The sequence below is a fragment of the Calliopsis andreniformis genome, chromosome 1 (assembly GCF_051401765.1).
Source record: "Calliopsis andreniformis isolate RMS-2024a chromosome 1, iyCalAndr_principal, whole genome shotgun sequence".
Taxonomy (NCBI): Eukaryota; Metazoa; Arthropoda; class Insecta; order Hymenoptera; family Andrenidae; genus Calliopsis; species Calliopsis andreniformis.
In genome coordinates, this window is record NC_135062.1 from 18,365,820 (window position 1) to 18,387,475 (window position 21,656).

Sequence of the window (21,656 nt, forward strand, 5' to 3'; positions counted from 1 at the left end):
TTGTCTTCTTATCCATTAGATAGAGAAAGAAGGATTGTTCAGTTTGTAATCGGGCTTTAGACGTGTGATATCGAATCATACGTAGTCAACTTCATTGTGGTGATATTCCCGATGCCCGATGCTAAGGCTTTCAAGTTTGAAGGGTTTGGTTAGCATTTCAGGGATATGTAAAGCAAAATTAGGGCCTACGGTCAAAAGATTCAACATTGTTCATCTCATTTTTCTAGATTAATGTTATGCTACATCATGTATATATACATATGTACACACATATAACTCATTGTATACAATAGAATAAAGACATTTAGTAGAAAAATCATCTATTCTCAGCAGCTTATTAAATGAGAGAGTATCGTTTGCTGAATTTTATCGATCGTCACATTCGATTTCGTGTGATTTCGTGTAAACTGGTAATTCACGAAATAATGAACGAAATAATATCGCAAACAGATGTAAAATTGAAATTGACATAACATTATCTATAAAAATAGAGAAAAAAAAGAGTATAAAAAATTATCTATAAGGATAGGTATGTAGACTATTGTGACGAATTTACTTTGTAAAGTATCAGAAAACATTGCAAAAAAAGGTACGAGTTTTATGTCCACGTGTCAAAAGTTTAGACCGAACGTGTAAAAGATCTACCAAATCGTTCATAGAAATTTCATTACTTTTCCTTTCAGGACGCGTATACATGTATATGACTTTGATAATATTAAACATGTTGTTTATGATAGCTATATTTAAAATATTCTGTATGTTTATTATTTTACCTATTTTATTAATAACATGGAAGAGACTATATGCTAAAAAACGAGCAGAAAGGTCACGAAAAGGAACGGTGGTGGGTTTCTTTCATCCTTATTGTAATTCAGGTGGTGGTGGTGAAAGAGTACTTTGGGCTGCAATCAGTGCTATGCAAATCAGGTATACAAAATTATTCTAAGGATCCATGAATTATCAATGGATTACATGTATCACATTCGCTATCAATTTAATTATTTATTTTAGATATCCTGACATACATATAATAATCTATACTGGTGATCTTGATGCTGATCCAGAACAAATACTCAATAAAACAGAAAAAGTATTCAACTTTAAAATTGAACGTAAAATTGAATTTGTATATTTACATAAGCGTAAATGGGTGGAAGCTTCAATGTATCCATACTTTACACTTTTGGGGCAAAGCTTAGGGTCCATTTTATTAGGCATAGAGGCCTTAAACAACTTTGTGCCAGGTAACAAAGCTTTGCACAATTTCAACAATTATTTCACATACTAAATGTGCTATGAAATTTCAGACATTTATATTGACACAATGGGTTATGCGTTCACATATCCATTGTTTAGATACATTGGTGGATGTAGAGTGGCCTCTTACACTCATTATCCTACAATTTCAACCGATATGTTAAGACATGTTTATAGAAGAGTTATCTCACATAATAACAGAAGAGTTATAGCTAGAAATCCATTTTTATCAGCAGCCAAAATCACTTACTACAAATTATTCGCGTTTGTAAGTATAATATAACAAAGCACCTGTTATACTTCAATATCATAATCTATGGTAATTACTTCAGATGTATGGCTGGGCTGGTAGCAGTGCAGAAATTATAATGGTTAATTCTTCATGGACAGAGGATCACATTAACGCAATTTGGAAATGCCCACTGAAAACTCACAGAATTTATCCACCTTGCGATGTGAAACATTTAACGGAATTACCGCTTCTTAATGACGATGAAAGATCAAGTGACGACATTCGTATAGTTTCAGTTGCACAATTCAGGCCAGAAAAAAATCATCCATTAATGCTGAGAGCAATGTACGAGCTCAGATCAATCGTCAAAGAAGAAATTTGGGAGAAGGTAAGTTTCATATCAATTTCATATGAATACATTTAGTGTTAATAATACTTCATTTTTTCAGATTCGATTAATTCTTATTGGTTCTTGTCGAAATACGGATGACGAAGCTCGTGTAAAAGATATGCAAGATTTATCTAAATATTTTGCTTTAGATGAAAACGTAGAATTTAAATTGAATATACCATACTCAGAACTTGTTTCAGAACTTCAAAAAGCAACAATAGGTTTACATACAATGTGGAACGAGCATTTTGGCATTAATGTTGTTGAGTGTATGGCAGCAGGATTAATTATGGTAGCTCATGCTTCTGGTGGTCCAAGGTAGGTTTTATAAAAAGGAGTGTTTTATCAGATAGAGATGAAATTTTTACCATGTGTTCATTAATAATTATAGAGCTGACATAATAGAAACGCAACCAGGATCGCAAAATGGATTCTTAGCCGAGGATGCTGAAGGATATGCAACAATAATAGCACATATTATTAACATGCACATAGAAGATAGAAATGCTATTAGGATGGCTGCCAGGTATCGTTAATTTTATACTTGACAAATATTTTTTCCCTGTTGTTTTTCAAGTATTTTTATGTGTTAATAGTAAGCAATTGTTTCAGAGCCTCTGTAAGTCGATTTTCAAATGAAGTATTTGAAAAGGAGTTTCTACGGACGATTGAACCATTTTTCAGACAAAAACAAGAATAAAAGAAAAAGATAGAAACGAATCTTTTTTAAAGTACTGTTGTATCTTAAATAAATTTTACAAATTTCTTTTAATTTTCTTTCAACTTTCTATCATAAACCTATGTATGTCATAAAAGAATTCAATACAGTACAGTACATATGTATATATTTTTTAATGCATAATTTATTTATAAAAAAAAATTATATATATATATATATATATATATAAATACTTATCTCGCATTTTTATTTTCATATGCACAACCTTTGCACTCTAAAGTGTAAGAAGTGCAATCTCCAAAGTCTTTATTCTCGGATAACTTAAAATGAAGATTATTATCGTTTAACATTATTTCAGCTACTTTTATAGCAGTCTCGGTATGAGAAGTAAGCTTTTGATTTCCAAGTTTAATTTTAGAGATACCCTTTGCCAAAACCATCCAAATTATCAACTAGAATGAACAAATAGTACAAATCTTGAGTTACAAAATTTAAAAATGATCGATGATAATTATGTTATAAAACGACGTACTTGATCTTGTGCATGTTCATCAACGCACGATCCTGCTGAAATAGTGTTTAAAATTTCATTAGCTGCCTGTATGCCTGGCGCTACTTGTTCTTGTCGAACAGAACCCAAGCCAGAACCACCAAAAATACATCCACTGGTGGTAGTACATACTATGCTAGTATGATTAAAATTTTATTATTAATTATTATGCACAAAATTCATTCCGGTTATGTTTAGTAAACTGTCTTACTTGATACCAGATCCATTACCGAGAGCCATAAATCTATCTTCCTTGTAGGCTGTTATGTTTATAGATGGAACAGAAATATTCTGCTTTTTCAGACCTTCTACTAAAACAGATCTCGTATCATTTGCCATTTTATGTGCTTCCTATACAGAGAAAAATTATACTAATTTTTTATTTAGTACAAACTAGACACAATGTAATAATCATATAAAAAAATTAAATACATACTTTGATGGGAACAACACCTGCAACATATGCCCATCCCACTACTTCACAAGGAACTCCACGATTCATTAAAGTAACAGCTTTCAAAGCATGTATAGGTTTTATATATAAATGGACTTCTCCTCCTCCCTTAGGATAATAACCCCTCCATTAAATGATTATTAAAGATTAATATTCTCTGAAGGATCTAATAAACAACTTATGGTAAAGTGTTATTGAAAATAATAATATTTATACTATGTATATATACCTTGATACAACTTTAAAATCAAAATCAGCTCCAAATTTGTTAAGCAGTGGTCTCAACACTTCTGTGAGGTATTCTATATGAGGTCCCATAGGGACATTTGTACCACCTTTGAGAATCAATGTAACTAAATCTTTTTGAGGGAAAAAAAGAGAACAGGGCAATGCTATTTGAGCCAATAAACAGATACAACCAGCAGTCCCTGTATCCACAACAAACGTACGCTTTTTCTTATTTATTCCATCAGGTTTAAATTCCAACGATGTAGACCCTATTTGGGCTCCTTCAACTTTTGCATTAAACATATCTTTCAATAATTCTACTCCTGCAGAAATCAATTTTAGACACTGATTATAATTATAAATAAGAATTGCGTTTGAACTTAAGTAAAAGAATATACCTTTTAAATGTTGTGCTGCAAGTCCTGGTTTAGGACGACCTGCTCGTATGTTGTTAATCTTAACTGGTATTTTCAACAGTGCGCTTAAACAAAGTGCTATTCTTAACACTTGTCCACCCTAAAAAGATTTCGTACATTTTAAGAAAAAACATAAAAAATAAAAATTTGTTCAGCACATTTTAAGTTCAACGATGCTAACCCTACACCGACGTAACCTGATAAAAAAGATATGTTCTGTAAGAAGAAAAATACGAAAATACATACACCTTCCCCTAAGCTGCCATCAATTTGCACCGATGCCATGGTGTAAACACTATGATGTAGCAAGCGAAAAGAAATACGCAATGCTCAATTATCGGTATGATTTTGACGCTTCAATGTTGTGTTTGGATTAGTTTGGATCGGTAAAGAACACAACTGCAGTAAGTTGCTCACTTCAATACTTTTATAATTAATTGTATGTGTACATACAACCAATTCAAACAATTCTAGCCGCACCGACTCCCTCGATCTCTGATTCAATAGCCCCCGTGTAAGAGATAGAAAATATCAGTTCAGATTTCGGATAGATTCGTCTAAGCATGTAACATATAAATGTAGTTCGACATTTCGTAATAAAGATACCTACCTACATTTATAATATTATCTAGTCCATCTTTTAAGATTCTTTTCAAAATTATCGAGCTATACTTATACGCCATGTTCTGAAATTTCTCTCCATAGGATTCGAAATGATCAGAAGATTCACTGTGACCGTGATCCAGTCTAATCTCGGAGGTTCGAAGTAATGTATTAGGTATATGCATGTATGTACTGCATACATACACATGTAATGTAAAAGTATATAAAAATAAGTAATCATTTACTCAATACAAAATAGAACAACGAAAGTCCAATCGTAGCTCGCCAGTGAGTCGCATGTTGCTCTTTTAGATTCTAAATATCCCCCAGATATCTACTTTTACTTTACCACCCCACATCCGAATGGAAAGGTGTCTTTGACAAAGTTTTCGAATTCAGGGATGAAGAATTGGAGACTTTGTACCTTAAAACGAGCCTGGACTCACTGTCATATGGTTTTTTCTCTCATAAAGTTGCAGCAGCTCAAAGATCGGCAATTTTTCGTGCTCAAAATTAGTGAACCTATAATTTTGCGAAGCGTATTATAATTCTGATATTATGTATAAAACTGTTCCGATAAAGGGTCATTGTCATGATTATAAATTTCATTTCTGACACATTTGAATTTCCAAAATTAATTAAAATTAATTACGTTACATGGTAAATACAAATTTTTTTCAAACGTTGCTACTGTACAACAGCATTCATAACATTTTTCTAAAATATCATTTCTAAAGGATAATGTTTGTACTTGTACACATACAAATGTAATTAAACACATAAAAAAGTATTTCCTCAGAAGTTTAAAAATTGTATGTAATATCAATGAATAAGTGCTAACAAAATTTTAAAAAGAAATGTTTTAAACATTTTAATTAAATAATACATTTTTATGATAGTCTAGCGTTTCAGTATTATCCTAAGATATGTAATTTTAATGATTTCTCGCCACTTGTCTCAGTAACTTGTAACAAAATATTTTTACAAAATAAAATAAAGTATAGATACAACTTATGACTAGCGTGAACTGGCTAAGAATACGGACGTATGAGAAATTGAGTTGTGTTTTTTAAAGATGGAAATCTATACCCATCTTAAAATGAATTCAGACTATTTTTGTTTCGTGTTTTTACTGTGTTTTGCAAACACTACGAAGTTACTAGAAAATCTAATATGTGAAAAACAAATAATCGCAGTTAAACTTTTCTAAATCTTAAACGCTTGAGACAATGAATAATGGCCACATTTGTAAGCTATGTTAGTAAAAAATTCTATTACAAATTGTGGTATTAAGATGTTCTTATAGATAACTATATAATACTCTATTGTGTTTTACGTGTAACTATAGTATTAAATTTCACTTTTTTTTTCCTTTTTTTCTTTTTTTTTCTTTTTTTTTAAAGAAAAGGTTTGAAACATGTAAGATCATACTATTAACCCCTAATCCCTTGCGTTCATGATTACGTTCAGGAGAAACATTATCGAAAGTTTAAGCAGACACTTTTGCATTTTTTTTTTCATTATGAGAACATTGGGCAGAAGACTAACTTCTTAACGTTCATTAGTATTTTCTCAGATAACGCATTATAATTTGAATATAGTTTCACGACAAGACATCAAATAGTAATCTCAAATTTGATAAATTTCATGGTTTCGTCATTCTATTTATTTCATCATTCTAAGTTAACTTCGTTAACTATTTTTATAATTTACTTGTTAAATAATATCTCATTCAATTTTTTTTTATTTATATTCACGCACGATTCATTTTTTTCTTGTTTCCAGAAGTACGTACACATGTATACAGTAACGTTTTACTTATATGATGTACGAATTATAATGGACGTTGTATCACAATAACTTTAATATTACTAAAATACGATTTGCCGTTTCGGTCTTTGTTTATTTTCTTTTTTTTTTGAAGCACTTGTGTGCTCTATATAAATAGCAATTACTAGAAAACAGTAACTTTAGAACGAAAATCTGCGTCTCCTTTTATAAAACACATATGATACAGTTGAAAAAAAAGAGTTAAATTAGTAATGTGACTAACATTTACATTCCTTTTGTATAAAAAGAGAAAATAGCAAACATACGATTAGAATCAGTGGTGATCACTGATTATCTCCATGCTACGGGTTTGGCTTCGCCTTCCGGTTGAAAGTGCGTTTTAATAGAGTTCCAATTAAGATAAAAGTAAACGATCAAGACATGTATATAGTGGCATTCGTAGGAAATATTTTTCACAGCATTACAGCATTTTAAAGTCGATTGTATCTGAAGTCACTTGCGAAAGGGTTACTAACGCCTATGTAAAGGATACCGAATTTTTCTTTCCTGTGACCATTGTGATGGTGATGTGAATACCTTTAAAGAGATGTATTCTAGCTACTTAAATAAATGGAAAAATATGTCGGAGGAGAAATGTGAGCCCGGAAGTAAAGGATCCCTCCATGTTGAAGAGGGTATTGCCGTCATGAATCGGGGTAAGCATGACTTCAACGCGAAATTACGACGCATGAGGGGGAAAAGGATTACTACTAAACCATTATGACTATTGGCTTTGTTTTTGGCCTATATGCGGTATTGGTACTTCCGCTGAATGCATCGGATTAAAAGCCAACAATTCATATGTATTTGAAAGTTCTCGTGTGGCCATGGAGGAAGAAGGGCAAGTAGTAATCCCTATCATACTTGATCTATATGAAAAGACGTAAATCTGTAACGGGACAGTAGAATGAGTATGTTGATAGATATTTTTAACGGTCACTCAGCGGATGTTTCAGGTGGGAAATTCCTTCGTCACTACCGAGATAAACGCACTTACATTCCTTTTGACTCTTGGCTTTTGAACCATACGATACAAAACAGATATTTGACATTTCGCCGTATACGATGATAAATACATCAACATTTGTACTTTCAATGTAAACTTTTAAGTTAAAACGAAAACGAAATATGCTTTCTCGCCCAGTATGACGGATAGACATTGAACCTCTGATCCAACACCTTCAAAATATTCACATATTAGCTATGTTACATTTTTTTCGCCATATTTATAATAATATGTAATAACTCACTTTAAGGCCTCAATACTGCCGCTTAACGTCTCTTGTTCCCATGACGTCGACTGAACTTCCGACTTTTTCTGCATAATAAGGAACATTAAACATGCAATATTGCAAGCTATATTGGTAAAACAGTATTATTTCTATGCCGAGTAGTTATCCGTATGTTGATATAAATGTATACCTAATTTTACTTGGCGAAGGAACTGAAGTATGTTCGGCGATGACAGGTAACACGGATGTAAATTTATCAGTAGGACGTAAAAGACGCGCCGTACGAGAGGATAATCTCCATATCAGTCTTTGTCTGTGCGGAGTTTGCTCTTGAGCATTGTATTTGCTCAATATAGCACTCACAGCTTCGCGTGTAGACAAGAAACTAGTGTCCGAAATCTGTAAAACCGAAAAACAGATTGTGTTACAAAATCATAGTAAACTAAAACGATCTTTCTTTACATTACCTCGCATATTTTTTGAAGTTCTAGTGGTCTAAATATTTGTCTTGGCGTTATAGGTGTACTGATGTTAGAGGAACCAGAAATAATCGTTGTAGATATGGCAGTATCTGCATTAGCGTCTAACCGATTGAATGCAGTATCCAAGTATGTACAGAGTAGAACAAGTGCCACTTCTGATGGCCTTAAACTTGCACAATTGCCATCGCAAGCAACCATTTCTAATCTGAGAAGAAGCTCAGATTCCTAAAATAACATACATAGTTTATTTTAATATGTGTTGCTATATTAACTGATTATAATTTTATAGTACTGTTATTATTATTAAGATATAGCAAAGTACCTTACCGTAGCAATGCTGCTATACATCTCTCCTAAGCCTAATTGCGATGCAACCGCATGGAACATTGCATTGAATAAACGAAAAAAAGTCAAAGATGTAATAGGTTGAGTACCAGGTGCCCACTCTAACTTATTTCGTATCACTTCCGACATTCGTTTCAGGTCACCACCAGTGCACTTACACTGGGAAATAGAAACTAAATGATCAGCATCCAAAGACTGTGCTAATTGGACAGCAGCTATGTGAAAAGCAGATACACTAATACAAGCCATGTGCTTAGGTCTTGCTTTCATTTTTGTTAAGAAACGATCCATTAAATTAATGGCGACAAAAAACACATCTGACGGTAGATCATACCATACTTTTAAACATCTTAAAACATGGGCTGATCCATCACGAGCTCCAATTGTTATTTCATCATTCTGAAAATATAATAGGGTACTTTATGCATTTATGCATTCTACATGACCAAATTCAATTAAAAGATTCTTCCTGCATTTGCATTTCTACACTTACTTGAGATATACTAGGTAACTGAAGATTAGGTTGATACTTTGCTTCAAGAACTAAAGCTAATTGCAATTGTTCAAGCAATGGTTGGATTGCATCCGGTACAGGCGAGCCCGATGTGTCCATTCCTGCAATGTGTGACCAGCAGCTAACTACAGCAATGATGAAAATATAATGTAACACAAAGAATGTGTAGTATGGCTGGTGATATGGATGTCACACAACAAGAATGGCTCAACTGGCTAGCCTTGTATCTGTAAAAACAAAGTAAAACTAATATTAAAATGATAGCATAAGACAATAATAATTCTTAGTTTAACAAACATATCTTAATAATAATAAATTATCAACATACGTATTATTTAAGTATTAACTGAGATATTAACTCTTTGTACTTCAAAGTTCTGATTTTCTATACATTTTGTACAATCAAACAAGTACATATTCATTTTATTCTTCATTCTGATATTCCTGTCTGACGCGTATTTACATGTTTACATACATACATCCATGCACCATCAAAATAATCAGTCGGGAATTACGGAGAACGTACTAGAAAGTCACGTAAGTTCGAAATAATAATGACAACCGACCGATTATTCACATTACTCTTTAATATCATTTCAAACATGTGCATTACCTTAAATCGTCTTACCATGATAAACTATTTTACAACCTATTTCTTGTTTCAAAAGAATATTGTTACGCTTACGATCGAGATCTACGATGTATGTATATGTATAACGACCAGAGAAATAATAAAACATAATTTAATGCTAAATAATAGGAAAATAACTACTTGTACACTACCAGTGCAGATTCTAGAAATATCTAGAAAATGTAAGTACACAGTACACATGGACTATGTATCTACATGTGTATGTAATTCAACAATTCAACTGTGTAAAAGAGAACAGTTCTAACCTTTTGAATATCTTACGCAAATTATTTGCGCCTTTAATAATATGTACATATCTATTATTGAAAAGTAATTAAATGAAAAATTATGGACATCTTTGAAATATTAAAAAATATAAAACGAAAGAAACCATTAAAAGACAAGAAAGTAATTTTAAACTGGCGTTATTTTTTGCAATTGTAATATAATTGTTTTATAACAATAAAAGTCGAATATATTTTTTGTTATACAAACACGCTCTATTTACAATTTAAAAATATGAAGATAAAACGAAGAAAAAAAATCGAAACATCGTACATACGTATACTGAATATAGACAATTTCTGTACACAACCATTTCACGTTCAGCTTCCATGCAATAACCTTCATTAATGGTGACGTGAAGAAAAGAAAGAAATAAAAATAAAAATGTTTCACAGTAAAGAAAAAATGACAGAAAAAGTATCGATACGCGGCTGATGCAACGGAGTGTCAAAGTTAAAAATAAGCAATTTGTTGCAAGAATAAAACAAAACGGGATAAATAAACAGAAATAATATTTACGTCAAATAAAATGGAGTAAAAATATGATTAAACAATCAACATTAAAAAACTAATTCATCTTTATACAGAATGTAAAAACTGTTTGACAAATAGAATGACATAAAAGAACGTTAGAATTCATAATTAAAAAGAAATGAATAGATTGTCTCGAAAAATGGATATTTTAAAAGATACATTGATCTATGATTAGTGGCGGGAAGTATTTATAGCATGATTTCTACTTTTCAATAACCAGATTCATATACATACAATTTGTGGCAAGCAATGTTCTCTTCTGTCACTGATCACTGACAAATAATTGTATAATTACTTTTCTTCTTTTCACTTTACGTAAGAGCAATAAGCTCCTACCAGGAGCGAACGAACGCTCACCAACGCTCACCGAGCGCGTACTTAACGACACTGTGTTCGCATCTGCTTTCGGAGTTGTTGAATCGTCGCGGGTAAGCTGTGTGCATGTAAGTACCCCAAGTACCCGAACCATGACGATTGCGTACGAATTCTCACGAAGCTGATCATAAGATCCTACTAAGTTAATGTACTTAGTACAATTTTTTTTAACAAATATTTTGTATTTCTGCATGATCGATAGAACGTGTAGCTAGTCATGTACAATAACTTTTCATATCACCATTCTCAACCCTTTTAGTATCGAACGATAGAATATCATTAAAAAAAATTTGTTCGATTAAGCAACGATATATATTCAAATAAATTGCATGTGTTGTTTATTTGACTCCATCTATCCAACTTTAAATGTACTTTAGAAACAAAGTTTCGTTTCATTTGTTTTGATTATCGCCTCGTAACATTATGTAGTATCCCAGTTATTTTAGATTAGATATTGTTTCCAAAACAAATACATTACAGACTAGCACTGTACGTTAACTCAACCAGTATTGTCATTTTTTATTTTCTAAAGAAAAGAAGATACGACGTAAATTTAATAACAATCATTCATCAAATGAATTAAAACCAGCACAAAGAAGAATCATTATTAGATGATATAAGGTTATAAATACCTTTTTCTTTGTGTTTTAAAGTCGTATCAACTTCTTGGTTATTAGCGACTATAAACAATTTTAGACTATTTTGAACAATAACCTGATTTGTTTGTTTGTTTTTTTTTCTTTTTTTTCTCCAAAACGTTGACAGGGGTGATCATTTTCTCTTTGTAAAAATTGTTTTTTACCATTGATTTAATTTTAAAGAAGTTGTAATAGTATTGTAAAAATAGAAGGATTAGTATCATTTAAGTTTATCAAATATGTAAACAATATTTCGTTGTTTATTAAGGAGGAAAAAATGAAGCATATATGTACATGAACGTAAACAGTTTTCGCGTTTTACCACCATTTTGTTTGAGTGTGACGTTCGAATGTATTTTGTGAGTTTATCTTGAAAAAGAATGAAGCAACGTCAGAGAAAAAGCTTACCCGGATGCGTCCGAAACGCTTCCACCTCAGTAGGTCACCCAATCTTGGCTTATTTTGTCGTATTCGTCGGTTCGGATGGGAAACAGAACGGCAGACGAGCCGCTTGGTTTGACAGTTGTTCCAAGAATGCGAAATGGCGGAACTATTATATGTATATAGATATATACGTTCAGCTGATCATTACGCGTCAACGCACGCTCACGCATTACGAAAAGTAGTTCCTTCCAGAATGTAAACAATTAGTTGGACAATAACATTTTTCAAATTATTTCTCTTATGTACACATATTTATTACATTTTTTATTTTAACACAACTTTTACAACGATGAGTAATTTAATGATTGACGCGTAACTAAAATTGAAAATTGAAAATCGAATACTTTTCCAGTCAAATATAAATTCAATTGTGATTCTCGTTAATCTTATCTTACGCACAGCACAAGATACTGTGTACATATACAAGCGTGCACCATAAGATATACGCATCAGATGCTACTATTTATACTTTCCATTTACGTTTTCACTTGTATGAGGCATTGAGTGTAAAAGTGGACTAAACCAAGTTTTTTCAAAAATTGAATAGATAGCATTAATTCATTACAAAGAAACCTTACATTTTAGATCGTCTATTTTTCCGATTTTTCCGGGTAGTAGAATTAGTATGTTCTTGTTCTTGTATATACATAAATATGTACATGAATGCCAAAGAGTAAAGACATATGATACAATTGATTCTAAATGCGTTTTTTCTTCTACAAAAATATTTAAATATATGAGCATTTGTAATTGTAGACAGCATCAAATGATCTGCGTACACACTCGTATTTGTGTATATTCATACACAGAGAAGAGTTTTCATTTCAATCACATTATGAGAAATTTATTTCGTATTAAGAGAGATCATTTTTTACACTTGGTTCAATTTTGTTGAATGATAAATACAAAGATATGCTGTATTACATAATTTAATTATACCACAACAAATTATTTATCTGTCCTTGTTCTTGCATAAATTTTCATCTAATTTAATTTTTCTATTTTGCTCCTGTTCTAGCACTCTTACAGTTGCTTCTAATGTAAATAAATGTTCATCGTGTACATCTGGAGCTATGAATCGCATGGCAGAGGCTAGTTTGTACAAATATTCTATGTTTGTTCCACTAGGACCATAAGATGCAAGTATATGTTTTGCTATTGTGCCTATGTCTTCTACTCCTGCATAATTTGGATTGTTTTCGCTACCTATGTAAATCGTAATGTGAAATGGAATATTCTCACACATTGTCTGTATCAAGTTTGATCTTTGAAGATCACCAGGAGAAGTACTATTAGCTTGCAAACAAGTTCCAATATGTTTGATCGAATGTGATGGATAAAAAATTATACTTTTTCGTTCATAACCCCCTTTTTCCCTGTAATCCAAATGTTTAACAACTTTATCTATATCTTGAGATGATATTTTGTAAGCAACACCCCATACTTCATCGTTAGGATTATTAGAAGACAGTAATGTGACAACCCGACCAGGCTATAAATAATAATTCTTTGTTCACTTACAAAATAAGTAGAATAGATTCTTAAAAAATCTAAACAATGAAATAAATACATACTCTACTAGGGATTCCTCTATGGTCTGTACTTTTTTGATAAAACCTTCTGATATATCCTTTAATATGACCAACCAGTGTTTTCTCGTACGGAAAATCAGCTTTCCATATAAGCGAACCATAACCAAATACCCACATAATCGTTTTTCTCATTGAATAGTAATTGTCTAAATGAATCTTTTAATGTAATAATTACGTGCCAACATTAAACAGATCAACATTATTGCTTTTTTAAAAACATTTCATGCCAAAATCACATTATACATGTATTCTCGAATAGTTTTCCATCGTGAATAGGTAGATTGTGATTGTGATTGCAATCATAAAATCATAACTAGAACGTTCGAAGAATGTACGAAGAATGTTTTACATATACTACATCTTTCAATGACAATTTTTATACAATGTATGTTGTACAACAATTTCAGGTGAACATGTACATGATTTCTTTCCTAATTTCGTTATTTTTCCTAATCGACAAAAAACATGTCTCTTGTCACAATTTTGTCTCAACTCAACTGAACTCAATTGAACTCAACTAATTTTCAGTTACATATTACATAGTATGTACATGCGTACGCATTGCACATGTATGTACACATATGCTTGTACACGTTTCATTAAACGACCCTGTATCGCACGCGGTATTCAACGGACTACGGACCTACCTATACATATCAAGTGTTTCTCGTCACCGTCACGGCGCAGCGTCACTTTTCGTAGGTCGCACATGCCTGATACGTGCCTAAAACTAAAATGTTTCGACTACAATGTGAAAGCACTGAAGATTAATAACGCATTATGTATTCAATTTTAAAACGTTCTAATTAAATTCGTTTTTAAAATTTTTAAAATGATTTCGAAGCTTTTATGTACCGATGTACTTGTTATTCGCTGCGTGAACAATTTTATTTTCGTAGGTTAGTCTGGTATACAATGTACGCATACGTACATACATATCAAATTATTAGTAGTAACAACAAAAAACCATGTAACAAATTTGTATATTAACATGCAAATTGAATAAAGTTTGAAACTTTTTTATGAATAAGAAAGATTTAAGTTTTAATTATTCATTCTATTATTTATGCAGCTATAGGGTGCACGTTACATATTTTTGATGCTGATACCTTTAAATTAGAAAAAAAATTGAATTGTCTTTACCCATATAATATACATGAAATAGTTGAAGGTCCCAATAACAAAATAGCTGTATTCGGTGCTAATTTTTTTTGCTCATATGTTATATATAAAAAACAAGGAACATTAGTGTAAGTTTATTCATTTTTATACAATAATTAATTTTACCATACAATTTACATAGTTATAATCATCTTAGAATCCTTATTTCAGTATCAAAGAAAATATCGGGAAAAGACACTTTGAAGATTGGATAATCACAGCGAAATGGTTAAGATTTTGTGAATGTGATCATTTAGCTATTCTATTAGCTCATAACAATGTATATGTATATGATACATATAATGATTGTCATCAAGGCATAGAATGTGAGGAGAGATGTATTCTGTATCCTTACCATTAAATATAATTATGTAATATTTTAAGCTTATGAACTTAACTTCATCATGTATAGATATGCTGGAACTATTCTACTACAGAAAAAAAATGAGAAATTGATTATTTTTAGTGGAACAGTTTTCCAAGAAATATTAATATGGGAAGTAAATTATACTTCCTCTTGTTTCTCAAATGCATCTATCTTGCATCGTTTACAAGGTCACAATGTTAGTATATAGTCTTTATAACTTATGTATCTCAAATTTCACAATTTAAATACATTAAGCTGTTTCAGGGTGTAATATTTTCAGTTACATACGATCCATTTACACAAATAATCTGTTCTACTTCTGATGATCGAACAGTTAGATTATGGAGGGTAAATTGTAACAAAAGTGAAGAGAAAAGCTATATCGATTGGCAGAAAGCAGAAATAAAACTAGTAAAAACAATGTTTGGTCATACGGCTAGAGTTTGGAGAGCTATAATTAAAAATAAAACATTAATCACAATAGGAGAGGTATGCAATTTCAGAATATAAAGTACAATTAACAATGTAATCTGTTTTAATATTTGTACTTTAAGGATTCTCTCATGTGTATCTGGTCGTTGGATGGTAAATTGCTTAACAAAATTTCTGCTCACCACGGAGCAGCTATATGGAGCATCGATGTATCAGGTGACAATAAAACTATTTATACTGGTGGAGCTGATGGTGCAGTTCAAACATGGGCTTTTACTGATAATTATATAGAAAGAACTTTATCATCAGTTGAGATACATAAGTGCACTTTGCCAAAATATGTTTGTTATTTAAACAGCGGCAACTTTTTGATTTTTACTGAAGATGGATATCTTTTTCTCTTCAACAAATTGTATGATAATCCGATAGAATCAATATATTTAGAAACATATAACACATACTACATTATGAAAGTTTCATTGTGTCGGTCTTATGTTTGCTTTGCATCAAGAAATGGATATGTAATGATCTACAAAGGTAAAAAAGAATCATTTCTATACAGATTTAAGTATTATATGTTAATTATTAAACAATTTGCACAAAATGTTCATAGAGATGAACATGATGTACATGACGAGCGATAGAAAATTAAAACGAATTCTTGAAAATAAGTTGATGGAATCGCAAATATATTCTATACACTGGTTACGAGATAACACATTGATTGCGTGTGGATCAAATGGAACGTTAAAAATATTTAATTTCGCTATAGAAGGTATATATAAAATTATAGTATTATGAATGAACTTAAGTTCTATAGTCTATTTGACAATAAATTTGTAGTCGTTACTATTATATCTATTCATTTTTGTTTTTTTATGTTTTTAGGATCCATAACTGTACAATCAATGTATGTATTACCACCAAGTCGAGAGCGATGGTTAACAGCTGTTGCACTTTACCAAGGATTATTGATATGCGGAGATAGAGCAGGAAATATGCATGTTTTTGAGGTTCAAGAATCTACTTTGTATGATCAGAAAAATAATACTGAAATGGGCAGTGAACCTATTCAAACCTTTACTAAAGTTCATGGAAACATTGGAATACAGAATTTTATAGACTTAGATTCTAAATTAATATCAACGGGTCGTGATGGAGTATTAAGATTTTACGAACTAAACGTGTATGAAAACAGAAAATTATTATATACTTTACATAAGAAGAAAATGCCAATGGATTGGATCAGCGGTAGCTTAAGAACTTTCAACGATACGCTTATATTAGGCTTTAAAGAGGTATAGAAATATTCAGCAAAATGCTGTTATTACGATTACTATTACTTTTAACACGCTGACATTTGTTTTTACGTAGGTAGAATTTATAATATACAGTATGTTTCATCAGAGAACAGTAACAAAAATTCCTTGCGGAGGTGGACATAGATCTTGGGATTGTATGTTAATGGACGAATTAATCGCATTTCTGTATATTCGCAATAAAAAAATATACATGTTCGACTTTCCATTGAACTTTATAAAATCGCCTGTTTTATTAGTGAGCACGCCTGAGTTTCGTCATTTACTTTGATAAAAGTTGAAATACTATATCTTTTACTTTTTGTGTTGCAGAATGGTTTTCACACAAAAGAAATATATTGCTTCAATTTTATGTCAAAAATGAATCGAGATAATATTTTAATATCTGGTGGAGAGGATGGTACTCTTCGAGTTACTTGCGTTTCATGTACAGTGGAAGATAATGTTAGCTTTCGAACATTGGGTATTTTTGATGGCCACATCTCTAGCATAAAGTCTTTGGTCTCCTTAAAGTTACAACCTAATTCTGCGCGCAGTAAACATATTGTTTTCTCGGGGGGTGGAAGAGCTCAAGTAAAAGTGTGGGAAATTGACATACAGAATCGTGAAAACGTTCTACAAGACACAGATATTTTTTGTTACGACATTACATCTCATATGTTGTATGGACATGATCAGAGTCGTAAACGACGATCACCAGACGTTAATCAGTTTCATGTTGTACGGCCTGAAACTCGATATATGGATATTGAAATTTATCACGATGTAGAAAATTTGCATTGTGTGTTGCTCTTTGTTGCTTGCGCAGATGGATTTGTGAGGTAAATTTCCTTTCTTTTATTTATTATATCTACATATACGTATATTCCTATACTTATATCGGATTCAATGAACATTATAAATTAGAATCTCTGCCTATTTACAGAATTTTTTCGTATGATATCAGTAGAAAATGTATCTCATTGAAAGTAAGTATAAAATGCGTTGATCGTTGTATAACGAAAATAAACATTTTAACGTATGAAAAGAGAGTAATTGCATTAATAATGTCAACCGATGGAATTGGTCGTTTTATTGATTTCACTAATACTGTCTCGAAAATAGTAAATACAATGCAAAGTGAAATTGAAGAATTTACAAACTGTATTGACACAGTTGTAGCAGAAGTTAAATTACATCAATCTGGAATTAATTCGTTTGACATAAAGATAATTAAAAAAGATGAATATTTATTAGCAACTGGCGGTGATGATAATTTATTTCATCTTCTCCACTTTAAAATTTACTATGAAGAGAATAAAAAAGAACTACGTCTGCTATCATTATCAAAATGGAATACTTCTACCGCGCATTATGCTCAAATAACAGGTATTTAAATGATAGTCAGTTATTGAGATTAATAATTATGTTATTCTCAACAATACAAAAAAATGTCAATAAAAGGTTCTTTTGTTTCTATAGGTATAAAATTTCACAGCGACAATAAGATTTTTAGTGTCGGAATGGATCAGCAAGTCATTATGTATAGTTATAATTGCAACGATGCTCTTTTATCCGTGAACGTGTTAGAAAAAATGTTTACATTTGTGACAGACGTGAAAGGCTTAACTTTGTGGTATACTTCCAAGTATGGTTATCGTTTAAAATTCATTTAATATTCAGAAGTGGAATATTCCGCATGCGATGATTGGCTCATATTATCGAATTACGGAATAATCCATAAACGTTTAACAATTAACATTTCGAAAAAGCTAAATTCGGTGGTACGGGCTGGTCATTAATATCGCGTTCATGTTAAATGATATGAGATATTTACATTTAAAAAGTCATTCATATCGAAATCGTATATTGTTTCAGGGGTAACTCTGTTGTATGCATTTATGGTAAAGGTTTTGAATTGTTGTACTGTTAATGATAAACAAGCAAAAAAATTGTACGATAGCAGGTAACAGTGTTGTCTACGAGATTTCTAAATAAATATACAAATTTTGAAATATTTAGTAAAGGTACTTTACTTTCATACATGTGCGTGATTCTGTGTTTTACCATTAGATGGCGAATCCATGAAAACACGTCGAAACTGATGTAGCAATCGATTTAGTTTTTAGTTATCCAATTTCGTTGGTTGAATTCCAGCAACCAAAACACTTTTTGACCAGCAATTCGTCAATAACGATGACAAGTATTACAATATCAGCGGTTCGAACGCGAACAAGCATTCTTGACAAATCGTTAAGCAAAGGAAAAGGAGAGGTTAGCCTGAGTTGTTTTGCACTTTTGTTTTCGGAACTTGTCCAGTATTGTCAAAATCGAGTTTACACCGTGCCAGAATTACAAAACAAGTACGTAATTAATCAAGATCATTGAAAGGCTATATAAAGGAAAATGATGTCTGTTTATTGTTGGGAGATGCATATTTAGATTGGCAGATATAGGTGCAGAAGTTGGACATAGAATAACAGATCTCCTGGTTGTTCGAGAGAAAGGTGGAAAACGAGAAATAAAGCTATTGAATATTTTGTTGTTCGTTAAAAGTACAGTATGGAAATCCCTTTTTGGGCGAGAAGCTGATAAACTGGAACATGCAAATGACGATGAACGCACTTACTATATCATAGAAAAGGAAGCATTAGTGAATAAATTCATATCTGTACCAAAGGATAAAGGAAGCTTAAACTGTGCTTCTTTTATTGCTGGAATAGTTGAAGCTATTCTTTGTGATTGTGGTTTCGTGAGTAACCATTTTTATTAATATAAAATAATTCAGATAATTTTGTATTTTCATTTGTATTTGTAGCCAGCAAAGGTGACAGCTCATTGGCATAAAGGCACAACGTACATGGTTAAATTCGATGATGCAGTTGTAGCACGTGATAAACAACTCGAAGATCGATAATAAACAATAAAATGGAAGCATTATAATAAAATACTTATTTCTAAGCTATATTATGGAAATTTTAGAAATAAAATTTCAGAAACATTCTCCTATCAATAGAAAATTTTTCTTTAACATTTTACGACAATAAACCTGTTGTATACTGAAAACAGTGTTATTTAAATGAATTTTTAATCAACTGAACATATATTATCGAATAAATTAATACATATATGGCAGTTGTTATTTTTAAGGTATTCAAATATGTTTACTAATGGTTTTTAATTGATGTATTTATTGTATTATATACATAATAAATTTAAATGTCCAAACTACATTTACAAGTATTCTATCAAACAAGGAGATAATTAACAGAATTTGAATTTTCTATCGGCGTAACTTACTTGTCCAGTACGATATAGGTGTTCTTCACGCTCCTATGTAATAAAAAACTTATTATATTTTAATATTTTAATTACTTACAAAAGTTTAATATAACTTACCTTTCCAACTTTTACTAGCCAGATACTAAGAAAAATAATTCCAAATAGAGTACCACCTGTCACAACAACGCTTCTACCTGTCACCCTTGCTTGGTATTCATGAGTAAGTCGCATTACAGTATATCTTTCCACTCCAATATCGGACTATACATATTAAATAACTACATATTAGGGACATCATACATTTATTACGGAATATAAATTTTGCAAGAATTTATCAGTGTAAAGCAAAGATTTATACATTCCTGTGTGAATAAATGATTGCAATAACATATAAAAGAAAATTAAGTTGTAAAATAATTTATAGAGATAGATATTTCACCTTTCATCTTATATAATCTATATTTTTTATATTATAATTGTGTGTAATTGTTAGAATCGATTAAATAGAATTTATGTCATCAATTAGGAATATTAATGAATTTTAATTCGACTATCTTTAGCTACATATTTCGTGATTGTTAAAGTCGCGTAAGTAAGGTTAGGATACGTACAACCATCTGATGTTTCGTTGGATGCAAAATTTCTTTCAAATATTCTTCACGTAATTGTTTTCTCCTTCCGCTTCTCCAGTCTATTATTTCTCGCATTTTTCGAGAGACATCGTAGGAATTTATTCTTTGCGAGCTCATTTTTTAATCGAAAAAGGCAAACGCACTGTGTACAAATTGTTACAGCTATTCTATGTATGCTTGGGGTTCTATTGTAATTAGACTGTATATGTATATAAGTATGTACCCGTGCATACACATTATATACGTAATACGCGTTTATATATTTCTTACAACTTAAGTCCTAGTTATTCGGTTGAAACATTAGATTTATTTATTTATATTATTACTCGATACGATGTATATATGTTCTTCTTCCTTAACCCATTTGCACTATACGGAAAAATAAAAAATATGCCCTTATCACCAAATGTGTATTATTATTATATCTATCTGATGATAGTGCCCAAGAAAATTTCGTGCATGTACATATATGTACGTTAATGATACAAATGGATTAAGGTTAAAGTTAATACACTTTGTCAAGCTAGTAAAAAACAACTGAATCCTCATATCTCTATTTTTAGTAGTTGTTGAATTCATTTTTATGTGAACGAATCACGAATTCAAGCTACGATAATTAAAAAAAATCTAAAAAGCTCGAAACAGTGTAAATTGTACATTTAAATTCGCATCATTTACATTTTAGTAGAATTGAGAAATGAGTAATGAATTTATATAGAATAATTAGAACATAGTAGGAAAATATTAGAACGCAATTAAAAGGATACGTATG

The 21,656-nt window shown here is 31.2% G+C and overlaps 7 protein-coding genes and 1 long non-coding RNA gene across 9 annotated transcripts; 3 read left to right on the plus strand and 5 right to left on the minus strand.

Moving 5' to 3' along the window:
• The first annotated feature begins 66 nt into the window (after nucleotides 1-66).
• Nucleotides 67-2,738, plus strand: Alg11 (ALG11 alpha-1,2-mannosyltransferase). The gene is made up of 8 exons (XM_076384534.1): nucleotides 67-589; nucleotides 684-927; nucleotides 1,012-1,244; nucleotides 1,308-1,525; nucleotides 1,590-1,877; nucleotides 1,939-2,198; nucleotides 2,272-2,406; nucleotides 2,493-2,738. Exons 2-8 carry the CDS (start codon nucleotides 695-697, stop codon nucleotides 2,578-2,580), a joined length of 1,455 nt encoding a protein of 484 aa, XP_076240649.1. The 5' UTR covers nucleotides 67-589; nucleotides 684-694; the 3' UTR covers nucleotides 2,581-2,738.
• Nucleotides 2,739-2,792: 54 nt separating this feature from the next.
• On the minus strand, nucleotides 2,793-4,594 carry Rtca (RNA 3'-terminal phosphate cyclase). Its single transcript, XM_076383331.1, has 7 exons — nucleotides 4,454-4,594; nucleotides 4,190-4,307; nucleotides 3,793-4,114; nucleotides 3,546-3,687; nucleotides 3,321-3,460; nucleotides 3,092-3,245; nucleotides 2,793-3,011 (listed from the first exon to the last, which is right to left on the minus strand). The coding sequence occupies exons 1-7, from the start codon at nucleotides 4,490-4,492 to the stop codon at nucleotides 2,793-2,795; spliced, it is 1,134 nt and encodes a 377-aa protein (XP_076239446.1). The 5' UTR covers nucleotides 4,493-4,594.
• A 26-nt stretch (nucleotides 4,595-4,620) lies between these two features.
• Nucleotides 4,621-5,477, minus strand: LOC143182432 (uncharacterized). Its single transcript, XR_013002432.1, has 2 exons — nucleotides 4,818-5,477; nucleotides 4,621-4,702 (listed from the first exon to the last, which is right to left on the minus strand). It is a non-coding gene; the product is annotated as an uncharacterized LOC143182432 (long non-coding RNA).
• Nucleotides 5,478-6,536: 1,059 nt separating this feature from the next.
• On the minus strand, nucleotides 6,537-12,222 carry Cycg (cyclin G). Its single transcript, XM_076383354.1, has 7 exons — nucleotides 12,085-12,222; nucleotides 9,193-9,440; nucleotides 8,682-9,098; nucleotides 8,340-8,579; nucleotides 8,063-8,271; nucleotides 7,891-7,958; nucleotides 6,537-7,819 (listed from the first exon to the last, which is right to left on the minus strand). The coding sequence occupies exons 2-6, from the start codon at nucleotides 9,310-9,312 to the stop codon at nucleotides 7,913-7,915; spliced, it is 1,032 nt and encodes a 343-aa protein (XP_076239469.1). The 5' UTR covers nucleotides 9,313-9,440; nucleotides 12,085-12,222; the 3' UTR covers nucleotides 6,537-7,819; nucleotides 7,891-7,912.
• Nucleotides 12,223-13,031: 809 nt separating this feature from the next.
• Nucleotides 13,032-14,221, minus strand: LOC143182409 (putative glutathione-specific gamma-glutamylcyclotransferase 2). Its single transcript, XM_076383374.1, has 2 exons — nucleotides 13,695-14,221; nucleotides 13,032-13,612 (listed from the first exon to the last, which is right to left on the minus strand). Exons 1-2 carry the CDS (start codon nucleotides 13,842-13,844, stop codon nucleotides 13,073-13,075), a joined length of 690 nt encoding a protein of 229 aa, XP_076239489.1. The 5' UTR covers nucleotides 13,845-14,221; the 3' UTR covers nucleotides 13,032-13,072.
• Nucleotides 14,222-14,473: 252 nt separating this feature from the next.
• On the plus strand, nucleotides 14,474-18,936 carry Trs31 (trafficking protein particle complex subunit 31). 2 transcript variants are annotated; one of them, XM_076383256.1, is made up of 13 exons: nucleotides 14,474-14,611; nucleotides 14,785-14,962; nucleotides 15,045-15,218; nucleotides 15,286-15,436; nucleotides 15,505-15,729; nucleotides 15,795-16,209; nucleotides 16,286-16,447; nucleotides 16,561-16,970; nucleotides 17,047-17,229; nucleotides 17,304-17,812; nucleotides 17,917-18,359; nucleotides 18,453-18,618; nucleotides 18,849-18,936. In XM_076383256.1, exons 1-13 carry the CDS (start codon nucleotides 14,545-14,547, stop codon nucleotides 18,901-18,903), a joined length of 3,138 nt encoding a protein of 1,045 aa, XP_076239371.1. In that variant the 5' UTR covers nucleotides 14,474-14,544; the 3' UTR covers nucleotides 18,904-18,936. The 2 variants fall into 2 exon arrangements, with proteins under 2 accessions (XP_076239371.1, XP_076239379.1); XM_076383264.1 differs by lacking the exon at nucleotides 18,849-18,936 and having other exon boundaries at nucleotides 17,917-17,959; nucleotides 18,228-18,359; nucleotides 18,453-18,582.
• Nucleotides 18,865-20,150, plus strand: LOC143182416 (trafficking protein particle complex subunit 5-like). Its single transcript, XM_076383387.1, has 4 exons — nucleotides 18,865-18,997; nucleotides 19,093-19,333; nucleotides 19,413-19,722; nucleotides 19,789-20,150. Exons 2-4 carry the CDS (start codon nucleotides 19,167-19,169, stop codon nucleotides 19,885-19,887), a joined length of 576 nt encoding a protein of 191 aa, XP_076239502.1. The 5' UTR covers nucleotides 18,865-18,997; nucleotides 19,093-19,166; the 3' UTR covers nucleotides 19,888-20,150.
• Nucleotides 20,142-21,225, minus strand: Nd-b15 (NADH dehydrogenase (ubiquinone) B15 subunit). The gene is made up of 3 exons (XM_076383399.1): nucleotides 20,864-21,225; nucleotides 20,370-20,513; nucleotides 20,142-20,303 (listed from the first exon to the last, which is right to left on the minus strand). The coding sequence occupies exons 1-3, from the start codon at nucleotides 20,999-21,001 to the stop codon at nucleotides 20,235-20,237; spliced, it is 351 nt and encodes a 116-aa protein (XP_076239514.1). The 5' UTR covers nucleotides 21,002-21,225; the 3' UTR covers nucleotides 20,142-20,234.
• Nucleotides 21,226-21,656: the final 431 nt, after the last annotated feature.